The following is a 17,401-nucleotide window of genomic DNA, read 5'->3' as shown; positions in this document are numbered from 1 at the left end:
GCTGATTCTATTTTGGCGTCAAAAGCTGAAAAAGGGGGTGGTGCAATCGAACATTCTTTCTTTTTCATTGTGAGTGCTATATTCCAAGAAGTAATGCTACGTTCTGGATAAATTTGGAATAAATGGGAACCTATATGTAAACAGGTGTTGGTTCAATTTCGGTGCCAATCGCTTCAAGGGAGGGGGGGGGGATTTTTTTTTGTGAAAATAAAAATAGCTTTATTAATGCAACAATAAAATAAATTCTAATAGACTGTCATCTGCACATTTCCAATGATTTTGATTGTTGGAAAACGACCGAAAAATCTCAATGATTCAAACTTTTTAACTGTTGCCATCTTGCGTTTGTTAACAAATAAACTATTTATTTGTTAACAAACACAGTTATTTTAAGCAACGCTTTCAAAATAATTTTAATTTTCATTCTTTGCTTTGCTTTTGCGATCATTTGGGAATTGGAATAGTCGCCAAGTTTCTGCGTGTGTAATTTTGATTTTGTTGAGAATATTGCTTCCTTGTCAAGCATGGAGAATGATCAGAATTATAAGAAAGTAATGGTCACAACATACTAGTTTCTTTTGTCATCTGCCTCAGAATTTTATCTTATAGCCATTCTCCTTGCACTACTTACGACCACTGCATAAAGTTCTGGAATCTCTGGTTTCACAAATGAAACTACTGATGAAGTACAAGTCCGAGGAGAAGCACTTGCTTGTTTCCATTCAGGTACTGCTGAGATATTAGTTCTCCTCTTCTACCTCCTGTCCATCAAGTGGTGATATTATTCATTTTTTTCACTGGATTCCAAAAACTAATAAGAGCACTGCAAGTGAAACAGCAACGTTGCTTTGCATTTCTTTTTAGAAGCCAATAGACAATATCACAGGTCCTCGAGTTTGTACTGGTTAGATCTTGAGGGGGTAGGTTGGGAATGTAAAAGGAACAAATGGTTTTCTTAGCTGTTGGTAATATGGGATTGTTCTTGCATTATTTTAAATTTAGTGTGTGGAAATTTAAACGACTTGTTTTGGAAAAAAAAATGAAGCAAACAATTCTTTCTTGGCTTTTAAAAAGTGACCAGTTGAGTATTTTATTTGTTTGCCACAATAAAACATTTTGTTGTCAGGAAGTGAGAGGTGAGTGCTTATTTTCTAGGCTAGCTACGCTGCAACAGTCACGAAATTGTTCAGTGCCGGATCAACAACCACACCCAGAGCAAATCGTTCCCTTACCCATTTTTTTAAAAAGTTTTTATACTGAGTTTCAATGAAAAAACCCCCACTGAAACAGAGTAAATTTGCTACCCCTCTAAAGTTACCCCCCCCCCCCCAGCAAAGACTACCACGGGAGATCCGGCACTGAAAATGTCTGTAATAAAAAACTTCAATACAGATATACAATTGAAAAATGCTTTATTGAGCATGCTTGCATATTATATACACTAATCGCTTATATGCTACAAAAGAGCTCGCTTTATATATAAGAATGACATTTATTCTGGATGAAGAAGTACTGAATTATCAGAAAATAAGTTAAGTTTTCAACCATTCCTTGGGGAACCAACAGTCACTACCTCTTCATGAAATTCAGTGCTTTCTCCAAATTATGATTCCACTCTTTCTGGCCATTAAAAAAAACTTTTGTTAAATGTTAAAGTGAATATAAACCTCGATGATATGACAAGACTGAAAGAGTAAGAACCTAAAAATCTAACCACTCTTTTAAGTATGGACAAGAAGATGGGGACACAGCACCTCCTTCATGACATTCAGTATGTACCTGAAGGTAATATGGAAAAATGAAAATTAATATTGATTAGACAACTTCAAATCAAGTAATCTAAATATATTGATGGTTTAGTGCACAAATGCAGAAAGATTTTGAGAAAAAAAAAACAGGAGGGGGGGGGGGATAAGTGTATGAGTTGAAAGGTAACTAGCTAACCAACAACACATAATCCCTACCATTAAGATTTCTTTTAGCAGTAATGCACACAACTAAACATTTCATAATTTTTTAATAACAAAAATGCAAATTTATACAACACTTTATTTTGAAAATGCTCTACTGAAATATTAGGAGAATTCACTTAGTATACAAGTTATAAAAATATACCTTTGTGACCTTTCAAGAATATCAGACAAACACAGCCAACAAGAGGCTATGCTAGTATAGTCAGAAACTAGGGGGCTTGGCTCTTAATGGTGGGACTTCAGGACGAGGGATTCAGAAAGTATTCAAGGAGGGGCGATTGATTTATAATATTGATTAAAAAAATTCCCAAACCTCTGCCTGTGTTTTATTATTTTTGGAATTTCCTGTTTTTAAAAAAATTCTGGAGGAGTGTACTGAGCCCCATCCCTTATTTTAATGTCATTGAAGGTGTCCTATAATTGCCTCTTTTGACTTCAATTTAAAAATCCTTCCAGGGCAGAGCCCCCTAGTCTTATCTAACATCATTTAAGATCGTCTAAAATTAAGTTTTCGGAACTTCAAAAAACTTTCCATACAAAGTTCCGGTTCCTCTCACTAAAGTGATAAGAGATGTGCTACAATTGCATTTTCAAGACTAACAATTCCGAGAAAATTCCAAGGGAGAACCCTCTTTTTCATAACATTATTGAAGATTGTCAAAAATTGGATTTTAGAACTTCAGTGTCGGAAATATGCGGAGGAAGAGTTCGACTGAAGGAGGGAGCAATCACTCCCCATTGCCCCTCCCTTAGGAAGTGTGCGGGGGGGGGGGGGGGCAGGAATGAATCAGAGTAGAATAAATTTCATAAGTTTCACAGGGAGAGGCGAGGCAACTAAACTGACAAGGGGGCTTCCTGCCTACGCTCTTGGTGACCCTGGACATACAGGATAGAAGGATATTTTTCAAGCAGTAATGATACTTCCAAAACGTACAAGCTTTTGGGTTAAATTATGTCAAAATTTAAAGTTATTTAAATAAATTAACAGATTCTTAATTTTGAAAGCATTAATAATGCACATGATCTTATACTCATTAATAAGACAAAACACTACTTATGTCAAAGACTTCTTTTAGGACCTCAAAAATAGATCCTTCACAAAAAAATAGCAATTGTAAACATGGATTTATTAATTTTATTCACCAAAACCAGCCTATCAAAAAGTCATGAGTGTCAAAGACTTTCTGATAATTTGCAATTATTAAAATGCACCATTGGAAAAGAAAAACTTTTATACTAGCATAAAAAAAACACTTCGTTTCAAATTGTTATTAAAACACATTTGAATATTAAGCTTCACACACGCTGAGAGTGTAAGTTCTGCATTTGCATATTACATTTAATACTTCCTTCTGGCATGCGCACATGCAGGTAGGGAGTGACAATAGTGTCACTCCAGGGCTTTTTAGAAGAGCGCTATACATTGCCTTCTTTTTCGCTTTTCTCAATGCGCTCTCCATGCTCCTATTAAATTTTGACAAAATTTCATGACAAAAGCAAGTTTTTCTTTGGCCTTGAAACAAATTTTCCATATTTGCCTCACAATTCAATTTGAATATAAATCTGAATTTTCCATGTTTTTAACATAATCTTCTAAACTAAACATTAAAAAGATTCTTGGTAACTATTTCAAAACCATAACTACAATAGTAAGTACAGTGGACGCCGCTTATATGAATCACGTTTGTTCATACAGTTTTTACTCCATAAAGCAGCTAATTCAATAAAGCTGGACTTAGTTCTGTGTTTGGAAAATAGATTCAATTAACTGGCGTACACTGAATTAAAAAATACATCAAAAAAAAAATTATTATTGAGAACTACTTGGATTTTTTATGCATATAGTTAGTGGCACATCCAGGATTCAACTTAAGGGTTGCTAATTGCTGACAATCTACATCCCTTTTATGTCCAGAGGCTATTGAATTAAATTTAAAAAAATAGTGGTTATGCTAAACTTTTCTAGAACTTTCATCTTTTTTTGAGGAATTACATTGTAAAGCTCCCCAAGGTTGAGAACCACTGATCAAATTTACTGGGCAAACATGCTTGTCCAAGATCGTCGAGAAGTGTGGGAGGGAATGGAGCACTCAATGAAAAAACAAATAAATAGACACATCACATACTATAGGTAATTAAGTGGAAGAAAATTGATATTTACACTTAGTTAAGAGAAGTACTTACTGGACAAACACCGCAAGGTACCCTCATTAGCCCGCAGCTTGATACTAACGACTTTGTAACTCGATATAAATTTTCAGAACCGGATTTATTTTGCAAGTTTGATATCACAGTCTTTTCAATTTTGGCATCATAAATGAGAGTGTCCAATATAGTTTCAATGTCTTGAATACTTAACTGGACCTTATAAAAAATAAAACATTAAATTTAGTAAAATACTTATTGCACAAAAAGTTTCAATATAGAGGAACAAGCCAAAGAAAACTGCTTTACAGACAGAATGCTTCAGACAAGTGTATTTGCATGAGCCATACAAAATCTTATTTGAAAAATAAAAGCAATCTCTGCATAATGAAAATATTACAGTTGAAATTTAATAACAAAGCAAAACGTTACTGTATTTTCGGGAATAAGTGCCGCGGTGCATACAAGAAAAAGTAAAAAATTACCGGGTGCAGCGGATACATTTTTTTTTCAAGTTTAAAAAAAAAGTTGAAAATGCTGCTTATACATGGCATCACATTGTTTCCTTTCATTTTGCAAAATCCTTAGACCTTGGGCGACAAATAAAGCAAAGATGGGGGGGGGGGGGAGGTGAGTCAACGATTGCACGTGTTTCACTGAGGAGAGATATGCTGATCCACGTGGGCAAGCAAGCCTTATCGCGTCCAAACAAAGGGGCCAGGGAGAGGAGGCAGCAAAAGTACTAGTAAGGAAGAGGGATGGATGTCCAGTTTTGTAAAGGGAATTTATCACCGCCTTACAAAAGTGGGTTGCTCGCTCAAGCAACCTAATTAAAAACTTGTCTCCCAGCTCTAACTTTATTATTCACTCACATCGTCGCGTTGCATCTTTTACTGTCGTTTGTGTGCTCTTGGCTTACTTTTTTGCGGAATTTCTTCACAGAGTTGCTTTTGAAACGACTCCTAAGCGATTGAAAAGTTATACTGCAGTCTTTAAGTTTAAGGAAAAAAGACAGAAGCAATTGGAAATCGTCTTGCTGCCAGAGAGTTTGGCATTAATGAGAAATGTGTCGGATAAATTCACCATCGAAAGTGATGACCAGTCGAGGGATGCCAAAGGCAAAAAATGCAAAATGGGGATTTTTAAAAATATTTCATTATTGTAAATTAAAAATAATGAGAAACAAATTTGTTTTTTATTTACATTTAATCCAGCATTTTTTACTACTGATTGTGCTTTTAAGTTGTTTAATGCTGGGTGCGCGCGTATGGAAGGTGCGGCGCATACATTAAAAAAAAATGTTTCTTTGAGAAGGTATTACGATACGGCGCTTACACCGGGTGTGGCGCTTATTCCCGAAAATACGGTAATAAGAAACAACTTTACTCTACTTACTTTGCTAACTTTTAGTCCATTAATATAATTACAAATATCCTTTGATGATTTATAAGAAGCATTTCTTTGAGACACTGGATCATTTAATTTGTCGGCACATATTTTCTAAAATAGGCAAGAAAATAGTGTAAACATTTAAAATTAATTCAGATTTTTCCAAGCAAATATTAGTGGAATGTATAGTGAGTGTAAATGCAAGTGACAGTAAAAACTTAAACAGGGATGATGCGTTTGATTTATTTAAGTAAAAGTGAAAATCAGCATCTTAAAACAAGAAATACTGGTTCTATAGTAGACAACATTTTCATAGCCTGAGCTTTGTTTTAAACAATGACTAATAATTTTTCCAACTCTCACAGATAACACCAAATATCGTATTTTCCTGCGTATTGTCCGCAGGTGGCCTATAATCCACAGGCTCTAAAATCGGCCTGAAGAAAAATAAGCTTCGTATAATCTGCGGCGGCGTATAATCCGCAGATAATAAGATGTAAAAAAATAAAGTTTGAATTTAACATACCATTTGAGCAACTAAACTAAAAACGTGAAAAAGTAATTACTTTGAAGGCATAATCAAAATTAATCTGAAATATAATCTAAAATATAATGATTTCTTCTTGAAATCTTGATTATACTACGCTAATTACTTGAAAAACAAAGAGTCAAGACAAAGGAGCAAACGGTCTAATCTTGTGCAAATGGCTACCTATTTCACTGTAATCTTGCTTATTTTACATGACCTGAATCGCCAAGAGGAACATTCAAGCAACGTAAAATAACCAACATACAGGCAGGCAGCGAAGAAGAACATGCATGCTTCGTAAAATAAACAACATTCAGTCGGCGTACGGTCTCGATTGGTGAATCTTACTGTAAAAATATTGAGGTTCGATGCGTTGGTGTTAAGGGGGGGAAAAAATCACAGATAATCCGCGGCTGCGTATAATCCGCACCTCATAAACTTTGCCTTTTTTGCAGATAATCCACGGATTATACGCAGGAAAATACGGTATGATGCAATTTTTTGCAAAAATGAGTAGTAGATGAATAACTTTATCATGGAATGAGTTGCCTTTATGACTGAAAATTTATGATTCAGAAAAAAACCCTATAGCTATAATTTGAAAAAAAAAAAAAAGATTACAATGTGATTTATCCCCCCTCCCTAAAAAAGATGAAAGAAATGTTTCACAAAAATGTTTAAGAAATACTGTTTGAGTTGAAATATTTTTAACATCAAGGGAAAAAAACAGCACCCCAAAATACAAATACATGTACATAATGCACAAATAATTTCAGAAACAAACTTACCACTTGCTGAAGGTATCTATAACATTGTTGATTGAGAACATCCACAAATTCAGATTCAAATTCTTGATCACTATACCAAGTTCCCCCAGTGACAGTACGATCAGGTTCAATGTCATATAGCATATAAACTTTCTTTTTGGAAGCCTGAAATAATAGTCAATGAAAAACAATAAGCAACTGTTTTAAAAACTCAAGAATTTGAAAAATAAAAGTTTAATGCAATACTTAGTAGAAGTTTTTTGTGAAACTCTCAAAATTGGATATTATTTAATTTTTTGATTAATAACTGTTTATGCAATATTTTGCCACTGAATATCTTTGAAAATGAATCAATAAAATAGAAATCTTTAAAAGGATAGTTTCAGAAGTACTGAATTCATAGTAAAATATTTTTTAAAGTAAATATTATTTCATATTTTAAAACAAGACAATACTATAGCACAATTTTGTTTAATAATGCTTGAAAAGAATCAATTGTCAAAATCTAGTCTGAAATAAAAGCTGATAATTTTAATTTTTTAGTTCAATAATGTCAGCAAAACTTATTTGTAGTTGATCTAAACCAGTGGCTCTCAACCTTTTCCCCTTTGGGAGTCCTTTCTAAATTCCAAATGAAACCTGCAAACCACTTATACAGTAATAAGTTACTGGTAAAATAACAATGAAGTTTAAAGTGTGGAAAAATATATATTTCTATGTGCACAATAGCTCATGAAATTAAAACATATTTACAGCACATCTAAGTATTCGGTACGAGAATAAGTTTTAATTGTTTTGCATGTGGACAAAATGCATAAAATAAAATACAACCGCCAGCTCAGTCATTCTATCTGAGAATTGCAGTTCCGTGCTTTTTATCACTCATCAGCCCGAAATAGGAAGTAATTGAGCGAGCTGAAAACCTCTTAATTGAGCCAAACAAACTGGTAGCTAATAATTTATTTTATGTATTTCGGCCTTAGCCCTGATTTAGAGCGGTAACTTACTACAAAATACATAGTTCGAAAATGAAAATATTAAATTATTTTATACAAACTATTTAACAGTCAAAAGAAGAAACTTGCCCACCTTTCTGGCAATAAATTGAGTAAAGAATTCTATTTCATTGGAGTGAATCGGTCATCAATCCATTTTTGTATGTTGTCATATGAAATGAAGAGCAATCCAGTAAGTGCCTACTGCATCAAACAACAAATTATATGTACAGTCTGAAAAAGCAATGTGTCAGCAACCACCATGGGGCAACCATCATATCAGTTTCAGTATCCCTTTCAAGTATGTGCAGACAGTTCACCAACAGGTGGCCAAGCTTTCTTGTGCTGCAAAATCAGCTTCTCACTTTTATCGCACCATTTTGGACTTTTCTTTGTTTTGTTGAACAGCTTGTTTAAAGCATATTAGTTGAGGTCGGTGATATTGAACATTGATAGTTTTGGATGGTTCAAGGAGCATGTTCCTCTTTTGTGAACTTTTTGGGGCTATATCATGTTCTTGGTAGTTGACACTGAAATCAACACTCTTTTGAAATCAATACAGTGTAACTTCGATTTAACGAAACTTGATTTATCTATTTCCTTAATTTAATGATACATTTCTCTGGTCCAGATTTGACTGCATTGAACATATATGCTCCTCTATTTAACAATATCCTTGGTTTAACAATAATTTTTTTCAGTCCCTTGTCAATCGTTTAAGCGGGTTTATACTGTATCTGCATGCTGACTCTGATGGAGTATGGTGGAAACAAAAACTCACAAGCAAATGGCAGATTTTTGCAGCACTTTTCTTTAAAGGTTGTAGTGAAGAATCAATTGCTACTTTGTTGGAACAAATTTCAACATATCAAAGCAATAATATTACATACCTCCTTCTGGGCTTTGCATTTGTCCTTCTTAACTTGATAAGCTTGATGCGGGGAGCCTTATTGGCCAAAAAATACATGCTGTCTTTGTGATACGAATGAATGCAAATGGTGTGCTCAAAATTATTTTTTCTCTTTTTCCCTCAATGCATATCACTACGTATGAACATATAGACTTCAAAAATTGCAAAAAGTTGCCAATTCTTAAAAAATAATCACTTTAGGGCCTTTTTTCAATAAAAATGTTGCCATAGTTATCTATGTTTAGATACAGTCAAAAAGTCACTCTTTTAGTCACCAGTTGCAATGCTGAATATTAATACTTGCAATTAGCATACCAAACAAAATACTTGTATATAACAGCTTAAATACACACCTTTTAAATCCATGTATCAAAAGTTTAAAAAGTTGCAAGCTATACTATAAGAAATGTCTGTAAAAGAAGGATTAAAACTTGTTTCCATACCCAATATAATTATTGATAAACTTAAATATTTTAAAAGAAACTACAGTAAACTCCCGGTTATTGGCAATCAGATTATCCATGGTTCGAATTATCCGCGGAACATAATGCATTTTAAACTAATGACTATGTTATTGTTTGCTTTTAGCTTTTATGTACATTTTTACATTCTATATTAGTAGAAGCAATGTAGCAACGTTTTAACCATAATTTAAATGTAGGTGTGAGTATTATTTATATTTTTTAGCTATTGTATACACTAGCCAGGGCCGCGCCGTCCCTATGTGCGAGGTCGTGCCGTGCACGACGGAGCCTAAGTCAAAAAATCGCGTAGTTCTACCAATCTAAAATGTTCCAAATGGTTGGGATTCTCTCCAACCAAATAAAAAATTATAAAATTGAACTTTTTATCATATCCAGGGCTCACTCAACCCAAAGTGATGCCCAGGCCCTGGCAAAATTTGGTGCTCCTCTAACAAGAAAATCTGCACATTTTCGTGTGGAAGTTTTCAAAAAAAGGGAAGAAATCAAGAAATTCACCATCATTTTGCTGCTTCTAAAATTGCGGTGCCCAGATCCCACCTGCCAGACCGTAAGTTTATCAGGCCCTGATTATATCTTATGGTGGCGGTGAAACTACGTTGCTCATTGAAACAAGCAATTCTCTCGCTGCCTATCACTAGGGCCTGATACTAGGTATCGTTTTTTACTTATTGTTCGGGTTATCTGCAGTTTTTGCTTATGCGAGGTTTCCTTGCCACCCTATTCTGCAGATAATCGAGAGTTTACTGTACTAGGAAATTATTCAGCAAACCAATTCTTTGGTAAGCATATATGTTTTCTTCGAAAAACCTATCAACAGAGCAGTTTTGTGGAACAATAAAGTTCAAAGTCTGGCTCAATGTTTGACAATATTTCAGTTTGATTTTTAGGTTTTGCATTATTCTGCTTCTATATTTATATTTCAGTTAAGTATACATGGAAAAGACTTACAGACAAAGAAATTGCATCAACAGGGTAATAAAATTAAAATTTTTTTTTTTTGCAATAGAGGAAAATTATTAGCACTAAGAAGGGCTGAATTTGCATAGGAGTTCACAGGTGCTGAGCTGCTGATCTTTTCAATTTTAGGCAAATTTTAACATTTGAAGCAAAATTCAGGCTACTTTATGCGTAAAAAAAGTCTTGAGGATTTTAGTACTTTTACACTTCCTTTGGATGAATCTAAGCCCTGGCACCGAGTCAAGTCTGAATCAAAGGCTACATTCGCATACTGCTACCGGTCGACTGGTGACTAACCAGGATGTTCTAATAGAGCTACCGAATACCTGGTTGTTTCCCAAGTCGTTCTAATAGCTTTACTGGTAGATCCAACAGTCAATCACAACTTAAGCTGGTTGATTGGATCACATGACATTTTTGACCAATAATAGGTACTTTTCACCTGTGTGTTATTCTTCTGCACAAGTAACTGGTGATCAACCAAAAGCGTTCGATGAATCATTAGTTGGTGAACAACCCGCTAATAAACACTGATGTCAATAGCTGTCTTGTGATCCACCGACCAGCAGCAGTATGCAAACGAGACCAAAGAATGATCTTTAAACATAACTTTTAGAGTCCATCGCTGATTAAAATCTCAGTTCATTAGCCTTATTTTAAACCACAAAGAAAATTTTTAACACTAGAGAGATGATAAAAAACACTGCAGGCAGAAATTTTGACCTACTCTGTACCGGATGGAAAGTGGGTTAGTTTCAAGTTGGTATTGGTCAACTGCAGGTTGTAATATTAAACTAAACTTTCACTCCTTTCATTAAGACCAATGTATTTTCTTTTTAAATGAGTCTTTAGAGAACTGTTACAGGATAACTAAATGAATTTTAAAAGCATATCTTCTTGAAAAGGACTACATACCCAGTTGTTTGATAAGGATATTTACACCAACTAAGAAAATGAAATTGTACAAAATTATTGAATGATATTTCAGACGAGATCTATAATGATGCATCCACTATAATATTAAAATCTGCTTGCGTACGTCTGTCTGAAGATCGATCTTTTAAAGAACCGCTGCGAATCGAGAGTCAAACAAGATATCCATTAATTCGAAATTTTCCAAAGAAAACAATAGGACCAATATTGTAATTGTGCGACTTTAATTAGCGGAGATATGAATTAAAACGTTAATTAACATAACGTTATTCAAGAATTTTTATTTCTTTTCTGCTGTCATTTTGCATATGTGTGAGCAAGTAAAATTCTAATACTTGTTTTAAAAGAGATTTTTTTGGTTGCTGTCCAAATCTTAAAACAACGTTTCCATCTAGAATTTCATTTTAAATTAGTTTAAAATTGGTTGCTCTTTTCGGACATAGCCTTTATTGTATCGTCTGTCCTTTTTTTATTTTTTACATTTAACGTTCTTAACTCTTTTCAGCACATGAAAGTTGTTTCTTTAGCTATGTTTATTGATTGTAGTGTAAATTTATCATTCATCGGCTTCATATTTTGGTACATTCAGGATGTGCGACTAATTGTTTATTTTGTTTGACTTTTTCCCGTCACATGGGAGAGTTTTCGAATTGTAATAACTTTTTTTCCTCCCTGTTTCTATTTTTGAAATACAGTTTGTATCGTTAAAAGAGCATGTTAAATTAAGATTGTTCGGATTGCTTTAAGTGAAACAGAGTCGAACAAAAAAGATTATTTTTAAGGATTTTAACTACAGATAAATTGGAATCTGATGACGTGGTATTAAATTAATGCTTATTGGTATTTATTTATTCTCGGTGTTTTAGTTTCACATAATCAACCAAAAAGTGTGTGTCATTTTATGTAAAAAGCTGATTGTAATTGTACATAAATATTTCAGATTTCATTTTAACGTGAGCACAGATTATAGTTGATAATACATACATTTTCATCTTTTGTGCTAATTGAAAATACTCATAACTTGTATCATTGATAACTATGATTAACATAAAAGATATTTTTGACAATAATATGCTCTACTGGTGTTTTGCAAACCTTGCATTATGCGTATTCATTTACTTAGCGCTTTAGAAACTGATGTCAGGGTAATACAATAACATCAGTTGGATATCTCTTTCATTTTTTAAGTAGCTCGTGCAACGCCGAGCACGCAGCTAGTACATAGATTAAAATGTGTTTTCACATAATAAATCACTGGCAAAGTTAAAGTGCGCAATATTATAATATAAGAACAAACAAACTAAATCTTACCGCAACTGACTTTACAGATTTAATTCGCTTTTTGCTTTCTAGATTTTTTAGTATTTTATTGACTTGTGTTTGAGGCAAATTGCTGGAAAATCTTAAATCTCTAATCCATATACCTAAAAATAAAACAGTAAGAATTACAAAAAGTACTTGTAGAAGGGGTCATTTTTGAAAAACATGCAATTTAAGACCTTGCAAAAGAAACTGGTGTGAAAATTCATCATTTTGTGTTACAACACATTTTCCATATTAGGCAGTGAGAAGCAAAGAGATGTAAGTGGCAAAATAAAAAATTTGGAGATAATCAGCACACATGGTATGTGAACCTCTCGTCTGTCTCATGGCAAGAGATAATACTAGTAGCCCTAGCAAGTAGGTGCTGTTATACAGCATGATTTAGAAACACTTTTCAATGAAAGCCTACCTAAAACCTTATCCAGGGTGGCGACAGGAACGGCGAAAAAAAGTTCCCTGACTTTTCCCCGATTTAACTGATGAAGTTTACTGAATTTTCCTGATTTACATTACCAAGGAAAATAGTTTTCTTCCTTTACCCTACCTGAAAACCATTGCATATTAAATAAAATGCAGAGTTTAAAACGTTTTAAGCTGTTAATTAAAAATACATTTTGAAAATAAGCTTCTTTTTTTTTAAAGTAAAAATAGTATATTAAAATATCTACGGAGAAATATTATAAGAAATCTAAAACAACTTTACTTTCAGTAACCTGTTAATATAAGAATTCTAAGAAATTATTAAAACCACTCTTAAAGACATATCTAATCATGATAAAACTAAAAAAGTTTATTTGGAAATAATTTTGAACTGAATTTTCAAGTAGCATAATTGTTGCTGTGAGAATAACAAGTAATTGTGAAAGTATAGAAGTAATGTAGTTTTACTTACATAAATGATGGACATAATTATGTAAAACAAATTGGAACCTTTAAACAACCAGTCATATTGAGCTATTCTCTAATCAAGAACTTAGGTTTTAATGAAGGAATACAGCATTTTAACTACGTATTAAAAAATAGTAAAAATATTTACTTATGTACACAGCTCAATTTCAAATGATTATTAGTCAAAAAAAAAAAAAAAAAAAACCTTTTGTAACAAACATTGAAATGTAAAAAAAAACAATAATTAATTAAAAAAAAATTATGGTATATAACTTGGGTTTTAAAATAAAAGAATTTTAAAGTCTGAAAAAAAAAAAAAAAACCTTTGTATAATCTAAAGCGACAGCGAATAATAAAATGGGAAAAAAAACAAGCTTGATTTTCATTTAACATTCAAATTTAGTAATTAAATAGAAAATGCCAAGTAAAATACCTTTTAAGCTCTTAGCAGCATCAATTTAAAAAAAGAAAAAAAAAGATTTGTTTTTTGAAATTGTGATTACAGTATGCAAGCTACTTCAAGACAATGAGTAAAGGCAATGGAGCAAAGTCTTTAATGGCAGCGTTCTCTTTGCCTGTAGAGTTGTTTACTTTACGTAGCATGGAACGCCTGGCAGAAAAATTCAAATTACGTAAAATAAACAACTTTACAGGCACAGAAGCTTAGGAAGTTTATCCTGTAGTTAATAACTTAAGATTCAATACTTTGACTTTAAGGAAAAAAATGCACAAACATGTGTCAGTGTATAATCGCACTTCAATAATTTTACTTTTTTTTTAAAACAAATAATTGGCAGAAAATGAATAGGAGATAAAGGTATTTAATTTTGCAAAGCAAAAAAAAAAATTTCTTCATTTGATCAATTTTTCCTGAATTTTTATTATTTTTTCAAAATTCGATGATATTTCTCTGATTTTTCCCTGATCAATAAAGTTCCCCGACTTTTCCCTGATCTGTCACCACACTGTTATCTTTAAATGCATTTCACTCAAAATTTGAAAATGTCCACTTACATTCCTTTGCTTTTCACTGACTCATATGATTTTCAAGTTTGACCTTGTTAATTATTTTTAGCAACATTTTAGTGTTTCATACACATATTCTTCCTAACAGACAATAATAAACAATAACTGTACCAAAATTTTAAAAAGAAGTGCAATGAATATATAAAATAGCTATCTGGATCATTCACTTGCGAGAGAGAACTTTGTCCTACTAAAAATCATTCCAATAACATCAACTGTGTACCTTAAGGCAGTCCTTTATCTAGTATGTTTTGGAGCTTGGAGCAAATCCTCATTCCCTTTTGAATGGCAGCCCCGACTCAAAGACATGACATCTAGCAATCCAGCATGAAAAAATATCACTTCCTCAATAAATGTACAAAGGGCTTAAGCTATAACTCATTAACAAAACGCATAACGCATCTCTACTTTTATACATTATCTCTCAGTTTAGTAATTGGTTTTAAAGAAATGGTCCCACACACACCGACTTACCACATGATCTTAGGTGAAAACTGCTGTTCAGCATTGATCTTTTCCTTCACATCTTTGGAAAGTTATTTTAATACAGATGTTGTTGATATTGTTACAAATTCTGTAAATAGTAATTATTGTAGGAACGTAACCTGTAAATAGTTTCCCGTAATGAATATACAACCCCTTTTTCATTCGGCTAAAGTATACGACCCCTATTTTCTTTCTTTTCGTTGATAACGGTCTACGCATTTCGCGAAGAGGTAAGAATGTTGTGGAAAATTCTTTTCGGTGTATAAAAGCCGTTAGCGATGGATAAACAGTTAGTTTCGATTGAGAATTCGTTGGAACGTAACCTGTAAATAGTTTCCCGTAATGAATATACAACCCCTTTTTCATTCGGCTAAAGTATACGACCCCTATTTTCTTTCGGCTAAAGTATACATATAGCGAGGCATTTCGCTGTGTTGTTTTCGTATTTGGAAGTAAATACGTGTGTAAACGTTGAGTTTACGGTGTTGTGTGATAATTGCTTAATTGCTGATGAATAATTTAGCAGTTGTTGAAGATCTTTCCTGTACATAGTGTAAATAAATTTCCTGTGTTTTTATCAAGAACTGTGTCTTCGTTTCAAGAAAGTGGAAGTCGCACCGAATCCGTTACAATTTGGCGCCCAACGTGGGGCTTCTTCTGGACTTTCTTGGAGTAAGTGTGACTTTGGACATTTTTTCATAAAGACTTTTTTTGAATTAGGACTTTATTTTTTTATGGTGAGTACTCGCGCAATGGATGAACAATTAAAACAACTTCTTGACGCAATCACCTCTGTGAAGAGTGATATGGCGGCTAATCAAAACCAATTGAAAAGTGATTTAACGGTGCTGAAAAATGACCTAGTTTCTAACCAAGAGGAAATTAAAAACGATCTTACTTCGGTAAAGACTGTGATGGAAAATAAATTTAATGAGATAGAGCATCGAGTTGATGCTATTGAAGGAAAGTTTGAGGCAGTTGAAGGCCGATTCATCGCAGTGGAAAATAAAATCGAAGAGAAATTTGAAGAAAAATTAAGTTCCGTTGAAGGCCGATGCAATGCTGTAGAAAATAAACTGGAAGAAGAAGATAGAAAATTTCATCAACTTAAAGAAGACATCTTTAAAGACCTGGAAAGGAGATTGGCGACCGCGGAAAGCAGCTCTGTACAGTTTGGCGCTCCCACATCGGTTGCTCGACCGTCCATTAAACTTGCCACCTTTGATGGGAAAACTTCGTGGCAGGTTTACAAAACTCAGTTCATGATAGTGTCGGAAGCGAACGGATGGGACTCTGCTACCAAGGCCTGCCATCTTGCAGCATCCCTGAGAGGTGATGCAGCGGACATTCTTCAGACCCTTCCGGACGGCCAGCGCCTGGATTTCGCCGCTCTCACATCTGCGTTGGAGCTTCGCTTCGGTGAGAAGTGCCAGAAAGATTTCAGCCGACTCCAGTTGAAGTCCCGTTTCCAGAAAACCGGGGAAACCCTGCAAGAGCTCGCGGCGGACATCGAGAGACTGTCTCATCTTGCTTTTTGCGACTGCCCTGCGGATGTTCGAGACAACCTGGCACTCAACTACTACATCGACGGGGTTCGAGATCCGGAAATCCAGAAAGCTCTACGGATGGCGGATGTCAAAGACCTGAATTCTGCCGTTGTGTATGCGATGAGATACGAGGCCGCCCAAGAAGCAACCCGTGTGGATCGCCATCTAATCCGGACTCAGGAAGCTGATGAGTCTGATTCCAGGTCGTCCCACCTCGCTGAACTTGAGAGACAACTCGGTGACTTGACAAGACATCTGAGCAGCATAACAGCCCAAAAGAAACAAGAGCAGAAGTGCTGGAAATGCGGTAGTGAAGGACACCTGCGAAGGAGTTGTCCGGCTCGCCAAGCTACGCGAGGGAAGGAAATCACCACCACTAGAGCTCTGCAGATTTCCTCTTCTAGTAGTGGCAGTGATGAACTTTTCATTCACGCACATGTAAATGGGAACCCCTGCAGACTGATTGTCGACACTGGAGCCAATGTGACAATCATTAGGACAGATGTGGCTCGTGAATTTGGATTGAAACTGCTGTGGACATCGCCACGCGTAAGTCTCCAGACTGTGACAGGTGACAAGATCGAGATTGAGGGTAAAGTGGACTTGGAAATAGTGTTTGGGAATGCCACCTACCATCATACGGCATTCGTCGCTAATATCACGGACCCCTTCATTCTCGGATTGGACTTTTTGAAGAAATATGACTTCACTCTCGACTTCAAGACTAATGAGCTGCACTCGATGAGAGAAGACATAGCCGTTTTCCCTGCGGAAAGTGATGTAAAATCCGCTCATCAAATAATAGCCCAAACCGATTTATCGATTCCCTCAAGGTCAGAATCATTAATACCTGGCTCCCTTGAAGAAAGCAATAGTTTTCGATTTGGACTCATTGAATACCCTAACCTAAGCAATAGCCTAAAAGGAGTGCTGGTAGCATCTACGCTTGTGGACCTTTCTAAGGATGTAATTCCTGTGAGAGTCGCCAACGTGAGTGAAAGGCCAAGGAATATCCGGAAAGGTGAAGTGTTAGCAACTTGTACTCCAG

At 34.6% G+C, this 17,401-nt stretch overlaps 1 protein-coding gene across 1 annotated transcript in view; it reads right to left on the bottom strand.

Moving 5' to 3' along the window:
* Positions 1–1,398: 1,398 nt before the first annotated feature.
* LOC129217190 (DNA-directed RNA polymerase III subunit RPC6-like) overlaps positions 1,399–17,401 on the bottom strand; it is a 36,944-nt gene continuing 20,941 nt past the window's right edge. Inside the window, exons 5-9 of the mRNA XM_054851453.1 lie at positions 12,395–12,507; positions 6,825–6,968; positions 5,514–5,618; positions 4,158–4,337; positions 1,399–1,779 (exon numbers count right to left, since the gene is read on the bottom strand). Of these exons, the coding sequence (XP_054707428.1) occupies positions 1,702–1,779; positions 4,158–4,337; positions 5,514–5,618; positions 6,825–6,968; positions 12,395–12,507 (620 nt within the window). The 3' untranslated portion in view covers positions 1,399–1,701. The remainder of the gene's footprint in view (positions 1,780–4,157; positions 4,338–5,513; positions 5,619–6,824; positions 6,969–12,394; positions 12,508–17,401) is intronic.

The sequence above is a fragment of the Uloborus diversus genome, chromosome 2, assembly GCF_026930045.1.
Source record: "Uloborus diversus isolate 005 chromosome 2, Udiv.v.3.1, whole genome shotgun sequence".
Lineage (NCBI taxonomy): Eukaryota > Metazoa > Arthropoda > Arachnida > Araneae > Uloboridae > Uloborus > Uloborus diversus.
This window is presented reverse-complemented; position numbering and strand designations above follow the sequence as displayed.